The sequence below is a fragment of the Cebus imitator genome, unplaced genomic scaffold, assembly GCF_001604975.1.
Source record: "Cebus imitator isolate Cc_AM_T3 unplaced genomic scaffold, Cebus_imitator-1.0 Scaffold132, whole genome shotgun sequence".
Taxonomy (NCBI): Eukaryota; Metazoa; Chordata; class Mammalia; order Primates; family Cebidae; genus Cebus; species Cebus imitator.
This window is the reverse complement of record NW_016107447.1, coordinates 4,787,852-4,798,132: the sequence shown is the minus strand read 5'-3', so window position 1 is coordinate 4,798,132 and position 10,281 is coordinate 4,787,852. Positions and strand designations below refer to the sequence as shown.

The following is a 10,281-nucleotide window of genomic DNA, read 5'->3' as shown; positions in this document are numbered from 1 at the left end:
CATGCCTGTAATCCCAGCTACTCAGGAGGCTGAGGCAGGAGAATTGCCTGAACCCAGGAGGCGGAGGTTGCGGTGAGCCGAGATCGCGCCATTGCACTCCAGCCTGGGCAACGAGAGCGAAACTCCGTCTCAAAAAAACAAAAAACAAAAAAACAAAAAAAACAAAATAACTTGGCTAATCATTCTATGTTGTTGCAAACACGCTAGAAGTTTCCCATAATTCTAAATGATTCAAAATCATCAGTTTACGCGTTAATAGAATAAATTCTTTGAAGTGGGAACATGGCTCCAAGAGTATGGCTAGTCTAATGCTCTGGATAAAAAGTGCTTATCTTTTGCTCTCTACAAAGATCAAGCTAATTCAATTCAGGCTCTCACTAGCAGTGCATGAGATTTCCTCACAATCCCGTATTGCCGGAAGTCCTGTTTTCTGGTCTGCTTTCCAAAGTAATTCATTTTTTAGTCAATGTAGAATTTTTCAGGCATAATTGAAGTACAGGGATCTAACTGACCCCAAAGAAATTTTCCCTAAGAGTTGTTCTTTATCATTTCGTTTAAATTATTTTATTACCTACTAATGGGAAATGCCACCTGAATACATTCTTTGCGTATATACCAGGTAAGTCAAAAGCAGAGTTTTATTGGTCCTAAGTATTTCTCATTTGAAAAATTCTGTTGTGCTTGCACTGGCAGCACATATACTAAAATTAAACAATATGGAGAAGATTAGTATAATTTTTAAAAAAAGGAGGGGGATTCTGCTGTTAGTTTTAACAAAAGCAGGCTCCTAGAGACAACATTGGCCATTTAACATAATACAGAACACTGGGTGTGAGAATTCCAGAGTGTACAGTAGAGGATCCTCTAATCTAGAAGATTAAAAAAGATAACAGGTTTTTTTTTTCTTTTTTTTTGAGATAGAATCTCACTATATTGCTCAAGTTGGTCTCAAACTCCTGAGCTAAATCCTCCCTCCTCAGCCTCCCAGAGTGCTGGAATTACAGGCATGAGCCACCATGCTGGGCAAGAATTACTTTTTCTTTACACCCAATATCTAAGAATATTTTGAAACCACAGACACTATCCCCATACCAAGAACCATAACATCATCTATAAAACAGAGATACTGTAAAGATCTCTATACTATTTGTACTAAAAAGGACAAAACGTTTTATACTAAAAAAAAAGTCAAAGTTTTAGATTTATACTAAAAAAAAGTCAAAACATTTTCTCCCTTTAAAATAAAAACAAACTTACTTTGGTTGTATACCATCAAATATTTCTTGTAGTGCTAGTGCCCCATATTTTATGCAATACAAATTAATAAAGACTAAAAAACCTGTTGAAAGAAGATGCAGAATATCAATATAGAGAATTCACTGCACTAAACTGGAATTTAGAAGTCTGCAAAATAAATCTATACATACATCTAAAGGCTTTGGGATCAACACTTGCCTTTTATTAAATATAAAAATTGTCTTTCTATTATAGACCTGTACGTGCCATCGCTCTCTGATTTATATTTCCTTGTAATATTACCTCTACTGAAAAAATGTTTTGATATCCAACTATAAACCAACCTCCAGAACACAATATGACTGACATCAACCTAATGTTTGGAGAGCACAAACACCTTAAAATATTTTCTTCCTTTTTTCTTGTGAGACAGGGTTTCATTCTGTCACCTAGGCTGGGTGCAGTGGCGTAATCACAATTCACTGCAGCCTTAACTTTCCAGGGTGAAGTGATCCTCCCACCTCAGTCTCGTGAGTAGCTGGGAGTACAGGCACACGCCACCATGCCTGGTTATTCTGTAGAGACCGGGTCTTACCATGTTGCCTAGGCTGGTCTTTAACTCCTGGGCTCAAGGAATACTCCCACTTTCACTTCCCAAAGTGCAGGGATTACAGATGTGAGCCACCGCACCAGGCCCTTAAAATATTTCTTTTTTTTTTTTGAGACAGGCTCTCATTCTGTCATGCAGGATAGGGTGCAGTGGGCGTGATCTCGGCTCACTGCAGCCTCAACCTTTAGAACTCAGGTGATCCTCCCACCTCAGCCTCCTAAATAGTTGGGACTACAGGCACATGCAACCATGCCTGGTTAATTTTTTTGTATTTCATAGGAACAGGGTTTCACCATGTTGCCCAGGCTGGTCTTGAACTCCTGAGCTCAAGTGATCTGCCTGCCTCTGCCTCCCAAAATGCTGGAATTATAGGCGTGAACCTCCACATGTGGCCAAGTATTTTCTGTATAAAGTTTAAAACTGATAAAAAGTTTATCTGCAACCATAAAGTCGCTAGGGGTTTTAGCTACTTTCTTTCATTACTTCTGCAGTATCCAGATGATTTTTACTTACTCTTGATAAACTTTGTTGTTTTGGAATTCTGAAGTCTTTGGAATAGTAGAATGAAGATTTGTTTCCTATATTGGTCAACTGATTCACTAAAGAATTTAAAAAAAAAAATCAACAATATAAATTCAGTACTTTTCTGAGCACCTAACAAAACTTCTGAATAAATGTACAGAGTTCTAGTCATACTCACGGAGGCATGTGCTCTATTATACTGTTTAGAAGATAAAAACCTTGGTGGTCATTTGCTTTGGATGCAATCAATTTCTGAAAGACACCTAGTAACCCAGGCTGTAGGAAATAAGATCCAACAGCAAACGGTTAACAAATGGGAATAATTATTCCACAAGTTATACACGACATGTCTTAAAACAAGAGTTCATACTGTAACAATCTAACTGTCCTTTTCTCTTTAATTCTTACTTCTGAAACATATGGGGGAACATTTCTACCATACAGACATTGAAGTTCTTTTTTTTTTTTTTTTTAAGAGACGGAAGCCCAGGCTGAAGTGCAGTGGTGTGATCTTGGGTCACTACAGCCTCCATCTCCCAGGTTCAAGTGATTCTCCTACCTCAGTCTCTTGAGTAACTGGGATTACAGGCATAGCTGTAACACGCCCAGCTGATTTTTATTTTTAGTAGCAGTTTCACCACGTTGGCTGTGCTGGTCTTGAACTCCTGACCTCAGGTGATTCACCTACCTCAGCCGCCCAAAGTGCTAGGATTACAGGCTCCAGGCACCGCGGTCAGCCAAAGTTAAGTTCTTAAAATCAACCTGTTTGGCTATTTTTAAAATTTTCCATCATGGATATAAATAACTAAAGGATATCTAATGCTAATAATATATACCATAACATTTTCTACTAATTAGTTCCCTTTTCTTTATTGTTTTTTCCCTTTTTATTATTTAAGAGACAGGGTCTAGCTCTGCTACCGAGGCTGGAGTGCAATGGTGAGATCATGGCTCACTGCAGCCTCAAACTCCTGGGCTCAAGTGTCCCTCCCACCTTAGCCACCCAAGTAGATGGGACCACAGGAGTGCTCCACCAAGCCTAGCTAATTAAAAAACATTTTTTTTTTTTTTTTTGGTAGAGATAGGTCTTGCCATGTTGCCCAGGCTGGTCTTGAACTCCTTGGCTCAAGGGATCCTCACGCCACAGCCTCCCAAAGTGGTGGGCTTAAGCCACTGCCTCTAGCCTTAAATTTATTTTAAATAAAAAAATTTCAAGCACTTGTCATCGCAAGTTTCTCCAAGCTACCTTGGAGAAAATTATGGTTATATCAAAATCTGACTCACGATTTTGTCAGCTGCAGCACTTGCTATTGTATTTGAACCGCGTTCCAAGAATGCTTGGAGAAGCCTCACTAGAGCAGGAATATTTCCTGTTCTTTCCCAAAGCACTGGCTGAAGGAGATGAGGAAATAAGGCCATATAGGAAGACGGGATGTCATTTTTGTGTGTTTCCAAAAGCAAAGACATCACTTGAAAGACATATGGAATAAATTCTGTTAATAAAAGTAAAAAGAGCTGTGAGCTTCAGAAGGAATGGCTGACACAACAGACCCACATTGCTTAGGCAGGCTGCATTTTATAAGCATGTTAATTTTATTCCATTACAAAAAAAATAATTTCTGTTAACTTACCTTGCACATCATTTTGTAAGATTTCAGTAAACACCAAAAACAAAGCCTCCTCAAAATTTACAACAGCAGCAGGATTAGCCTTGCAAGTTATTCTTATGGATAGACATATTGCTTCAAACATGTAGTGATTAAAGTGAGGTTTGCTTGGGTTCTGGAATTTAAAAAGAAAAGCAAATTATGCTAATAATCCGCTAATAATCCACGCCTAACCTTTATAAAACCCATTTAAAATAGAAGCCATGTATTTTATTAAAAAAATCAACATTAAGAAAAAACACCAATTACACTAATCTAGTGCTTGTTCATGTAAATTTTTCTAATGGCCTAAAGTCCACTATGAAAAAAATACTTCGGAGTTACAGAGTTGCTTATACAAACCTCAGCTCCCAGAGCTGTAAGCAACTTATCTTAAACATATGTGCCCTTGCACAGAAGAAACATGTAAGTCCTAGTAATGCCACTAGCCTTAACTTCTGTGGGACTCAATGTCTGTGTCTACTGAGTGATGATCCCCCAAATCAGTGGTTTTAGATGTTCTTTTTAAGCAACAAAACCCTATCTTTCTTTAAACAATATCTTTCTTGGAAGGCTATTAGCATATAAAGCTGACTCAATCAGAACATAAGACTGTATATGTATGGAGGGTGGGGCTTTCCTCTCCTCTCCATCCCTAAAGGCCCGAAGTAGTCCAAAGACCCTTAGCGGTAACTTGGTTGTAGTAAGTTCACTCAAAATCCCTCCAATATTTCCAATGAATTAATCTAATTCTAGTAAGAATAGCCTCTAAAAAGGAGTTCTGTCAGCCTTAAGCTTATTTTTTTATTTTCTAAGATTTAGTATTAATCAACATCAATCAAAGTGTCTGTAAAATTTTGATCAAAGAGTGAACTTTCCTTTTGAGAAATAAGAGTAAGGAAGAAAAGACAACATAAAGGACTTTAATCATCATTTAATAGAAGTCCAAATAGCCTCTTTTATATCCATTTAGTGCAAAGCCTACTTCCCCCATTTAAGATAATTTTGGATCATCTGCACTTTCTTTTTCTACAATAAACATGTTACTTTTGTAATGAGAATGAAAATGTATTAAAACTTCTAGTATACACTTAAAGGTGACTGCAATTACATCTTCTCCAATCTAACAGCATGCCCACACTTTCAGAAAAGTACATTAGTGGCTGGTCAGTAAGAGATCATAGACCTCCAGGGCTTCACCTAGTGCCAGAGTTCTGAGGCCCAAACAGATTGGAGCAAATTAAAAAGGAACCCCACTTTCAAAAATTGGCTCTATTACCTTACTAACAGCTAATAGCTTCTGTGTAAGCTGAGTGATGAGAGTAGGGATGTAGGGGATTATGGCTTCTTGTAGGAGGGAAAAACTTCTCATGATAGCTGTAAAATATAAAAACAGTAAAAACAAATACAGTTAAACTTCAGAGTAAGAGAGTGGGGGGGGGGAGTGCACCAATTCATCAACTAAAATTTTAAGATGCTTAGACAACCCCGAGATAGCTCTCTACATTTAAAAATAATCTAAATTTCCCTTCCTTTTAAAATTAGGACAGGGGTTGGCAACAAAATTTAGCTGGAAATCGTGGGTATTTCTAGAAAGCTCAAGACTTAAAAAAAAAAAAAAGTAACTAAACAGGCAGAGAAAGAGGAAAAAACAATGAGCTGACATGAATGGAAACAGGTGAGTCTGACAGAGAACTGTCTGAGTTCTTTCTCTTAGAAATCAGTAGCAGAGGCCAAGCTTGGTGGCTCACACCTGTAATCCCAAGCACTTTGGGAGGCTGAGGCGGGTGGAACTCTTGAGTTTGAGACCAACCTGGCCAACATGGTGAAACCCCGTCTCTATTAAAAATACCAAAATTAGCTGGGTATGTGGTGCACGTCTGTAGTCTCAACTACTCGGGAGGCTGAGGCATGAGAATTGCTTGAACTCAGGAGGTGGAGGTTTCAGGAGGTGGGTGGAGATCAAGACCATCCTGGGTCAACACGGTGAAACCCTGTCTCTACTAAAAATACAAAAACATTAGCTGGGCATGGTGGTGCGTGCCTGTAATCCCAGCTACTCAGGAGGCTGAGGCAGGAGAATTGCCTGAACCCAGGAGGCGGAGGTTGCGGTGAGCCAAGATCGCGCCATTGCACTCCAGCCTGGGTAACAAGAGCGAAACTCCGTCCCCCCCCCCAAAAAAAAAAAAAAAAAGAGAGAGAAGTCAGTAGCAGAAAATGTTTAGCCCTAGCCTAAAAGAAACATCATCTCAGACTATAGGAAACTGAAAGAGTAAGCTGCCAATCCACCTCCCTCACAAGAGAGATTAGAAGCCTAAGAAAACTAAAAATACATGTAAAGCCACAGAGAGTCCAAATTGCAAAAATATTGCACAAAAGACCATAAATGGGTTAAAAATAGTTGGCATGGGAGAAAAATACATTTGTCGGCTAAAAATGCATGATAGCTCTTTTTCTGCAAATAACATTTCCAAAATAAATGTTTACAAAGCAGAGCCCGAAATACATGCCAGGCATAAGGGACAGAAAGCAAGCTGCTCTTGCCTCCTGAACTTTGCACATAATGTTTCCTCCTCTACTGGAGCCAAAGACTCTTTCAGCCTTCAACAAACGGCTACCTATCCCTCACATCTCAGCTTAGACATCACTTCCTGGCGAAAATCTTTCCCTGACCTGGGTTAAAAGGGTTACAGAATAAATTGGTGCTGCTCCACTAGGCTGGCGCAGAATTATTTCATTCACTCATACAACTGTACAGAGAAGGTATTACATACTGCGTATTCTTACATACCCTAAAAACCACAGACCCGTTAGCTGCTCTCATGGAAATGGACATTAAACAACAGTAATTACATGACACTGTTGGGGGAAGGACAGTGTTGGAAATATACACACACATCCACTCTAGGATTTCTGATCGAGACTGGAAAGATCAGTTTTTCTGAAAAGTGTTTCCTACGACCCAATGTGCTAGGCTTTTGGGATGCAACAGTGAAAAACACTGAGACTGTCTCTAAAGTCAGAACTGGCACCAGGACACCCAACTAATATAGTGCCTAATGGATGGATACAGCTACCTGTGTCCTTGGCAGTATGTAAGAAGTCACGGTTTGTGTAGAGTCTACCACAGGGACCCACGTTTCACCCCTACCTAGGTGAGTATGCAGTTAATAAATGTTGCATGATCTCTTCTTTGCCTTAAAGAAATTCAATTTAGGGAAGGAAAAAAGGGCTTTGCTACATTTTCTGTTATGAGATGTCCCATATCAAATTAAGTTTACTGTTGGCCAGGTGCAGTGGCCTGTAATCCCAGTTACTCCAGAGGCTGAAGCAGGAGAATCGCTTGAACCTGGGAAAGAGAGGTTGCAGTGAGCTGAGATCAAGCTACTGCACTCTAGCCTGGGCAACAGAGTGAGGCTCTGTCAATAAATAAATAAGATTACTGCCAATAGAAACAAGATTTTCATTTTGAAATATCTAAACTTACTTACTACTTGGTAAACATTATCAGGTTTATAAACTGTATAATCTAACCCAGAGTGCTCACCCTTACAATCTGAGATTAGATACCTGTAGTCTGCACACCAGGGAAAACAGCTTACCTTTCATAATATATTCATTTTCTGAAGAGCCAGGAAGTGTGAGAGCTTTGAAAAGGTTTGTTAGCAGAATCTCAACAAACGGTGCGATTTCTGCAGCTGTAAAGCTATAGATGAAAAAACAGCTTTCAGTCACTACCAACTCTTGAGCTTGTCACTATGGATTACCCGTGGCAACCACTATGTCACCTTTCTCAGCATAAAACTGAGCCATCTCCCACCACTGACAATTAATAGAGAGTTATTTATTATTATTATTATTATTTTTTAAAGTACGTGGTTTCATCATGTTGGTCAAGCTGGTCTTGAACTCCCCACCTCAAGTGATCCGCCCGCCTTGGCCTTCAAAGTGCTTGGATTACAGGCATAAGCCACCACACCCAGCCTCATAGACAGTTTAGGAAAATAATTTTTTTTTACATGTACACATGTTAAGCTCCTAAGAAGGCACATTGAGAACCAAACACAGCTGAATCAAAAAGCCACCTAAACTCAACAACATCTAAAGTTGCGACAGTTGTCCCCAGTTCATATCTATTACCATTGAGAACAGAACTCAGAATCTTAGTCATTTATTTTTCTTGGAGGCAGAGCAAGATTCAGAACTGTTTTCTGCATAAATTCTGGGCCTGAAGATAGGTACTGGCCTTGACTCACCTCAAACCATGTCCTTTCTACCCTTAATTGGCCACTGAGAGTATCTGTACTTCAAGTTCTTGATGAAGAAAAAAACCTAGAACTGTCTTCCATCTCTTACCCAAAGCTCAGTTTCAAGAAATAACACTGTTGAATAGTGGCCTGAAAGACATGCAGACCATCCAGTCCTCTACATTTCATCCTTGATTCAGGCCAGAAGAGCAATTTTCTTGGTCCTTAGTAAATTACTTTCATTCAGCTAGGTCATATCTCAGAAATAATTGACACTGCACGAACAGCCACATGAAAGTAACTGTTACATGATGTTACTACCACTACTGCACAGTATTCACTGCTTAATTTTAATCTCATGGACACTGAAAATTTTAACTCCCCAAGTTTCCCTCTTTGCCTTGGCTGCTAAGACTCCAAATAAAATGTGGAGTTTCTTTAACTACTATACAGGACCCTTTGACACAAATTTCTGTTTATTAACTTTACCCCAGTTATTTTCCTTGGCTCCAGTTTATTTAATTGTATTGTCATAATGCAGCTATTTTGGTAACCAGCCTCCAATCCTCTTAGAACAAGACAGTATAAATGAATAAAAAGCAGCATGTGTTTTCCTACTAGTGAAGTTATAAAAACATTCAGAGATCTCTTTGACCAGAACAGTACAGCTCCCACCCCAGGCTAAAAACTTTAGAATAGAATACTCACAGAGTAGTATTGTTGGGTCCTCGCATAGTAAAGAGCCGTTCAAGAGCATGAGCTGCGTAAGTATGAACGACAATACTTTCAGCTTGAAGATGATTAATCAAGAGAGGAATTGAGACTAAAAGATGCTCTTTTGGCACCTAAAAGACACAATAACATACATAGTCTAAATACAATGATTTCATATTTGAGTAAAAGACAACTGGAAGAGAAGGGCTTGTTGATTTAAACAGTTTGCTATTTTTAAGCTCTGCTGTACAGGAGACGATGCTGCCCAGAAATCAAAACTTTTATTTGCACATAATGGTTCAATTTCCACTTTTTTCAATTCTCCTTCTCAGAGACAAAACTATGAGGAGAATAACATTTTGCAGATAAATCAACATACCATAAAATAATAATATCATGGAGAAGCAGACTAAGATTTTACCAAACTTAAGAATCATCACTAGCGGATAATTCTTTAAAAAGTCATTTAACATTTTTGTGTCTCATTTTCTGTTCTCTCCCCACCCACAAAAAGCAACAAACATAAGAACAATCTTCATTAAAAACCTCTAAATTTGAAATATACATTAGTATAAACTAGAAAAGCCAGCTGGGCGTGTTGGTTCATTCCTGCCTGTAATCCCAACACTCTGGGAAGCTGAGGTAGGACAATCGCTTAAGCCCAGGAGCTCAAGACCAGGCTGGGCAACATAGTGAGACCCCATCTCTATTTTAAAAATTAAATAAACAATTAGCTGGGCATGGTAGTACATTCCCGTAGTCCCAGCTACTTGAGAGGATGAGGTAGGTGGATTGCTTGAGGCACTAAATTAATAACTCAAAAATGATGGTAAGCACAAACAGTCATAATGTAGCTGGGTGTGGTGGAACATGCCTCTAATCCCATGAACTAGGGAAGCTAAGGCAGGAAGATCACTTGAATCCAGAACCTCCTGGCTGCAGTAAGCTATGATCATACCACTGTACTCCAGCCTGGGCAACAGAGCAAGATCCCATCTCAAAATAAAACAGAAAAATGAAACAGGGTATGATGTCATTTATACGAAAATTTAAAACCTAGGCCAGGTGTGGTGGATCATGCCTATAATCCTAGCACTTTGGGAGGCTGAGGCCAGTGGATCACCTGAGGTCACGAGCTTGACACCAGCCTGGTCAACATGGTGAAACCCCATCTCTACCAAAAATACAAAAATTAGCTGTGCACAGTGGTGGACACATGTAGTAGCAGCTACTTGGAAGGCTGAGACAGGAGAGTGGCTTGAACCTGGGCAACAGAGCAAGACTCTGTCTCAAAAAAAAAAAAAAA

General features: G+C 39.2%; 1 protein-coding gene across 2 annotated transcripts in view; it reads right to left on the bottom strand.

The window, feature by feature from the left end:
* CSE1L (chromosome segregation 1 like) overlaps window positions 1-10,281 on the bottom strand; it is a 68,563-nt gene that overhangs the window by 4,531 nt on the left and 53,751 nt on the right. For both annotated transcript variants that reach the window (XM_017541381.2, XM_017541382.2), the window contains 8 exons: window positions 8,970-9,106; window positions 7,617-7,720; window positions 5,294-5,391; window positions 4,000-4,150; window positions 3,653-3,861; window positions 2,547-2,644; window positions 2,360-2,445; window positions 1,258-1,339 (listed from right to left, as the gene is read on the bottom strand). In XM_017541381.2, coding sequence (XP_017396870.1) covers window positions 1,258-1,339; window positions 2,360-2,445; window positions 2,547-2,644; window positions 3,653-3,861; window positions 4,000-4,150; window positions 5,294-5,391; window positions 7,617-7,720; window positions 8,970-9,106 — 965 coding nt within the window. The remainder of the gene's footprint in view (window positions 1-1,257; window positions 1,340-2,359; window positions 2,446-2,546; window positions 2,645-3,652; window positions 3,862-3,999; window positions 4,151-5,293; window positions 5,392-7,616; window positions 7,721-8,969; window positions 9,107-10,281) is intronic.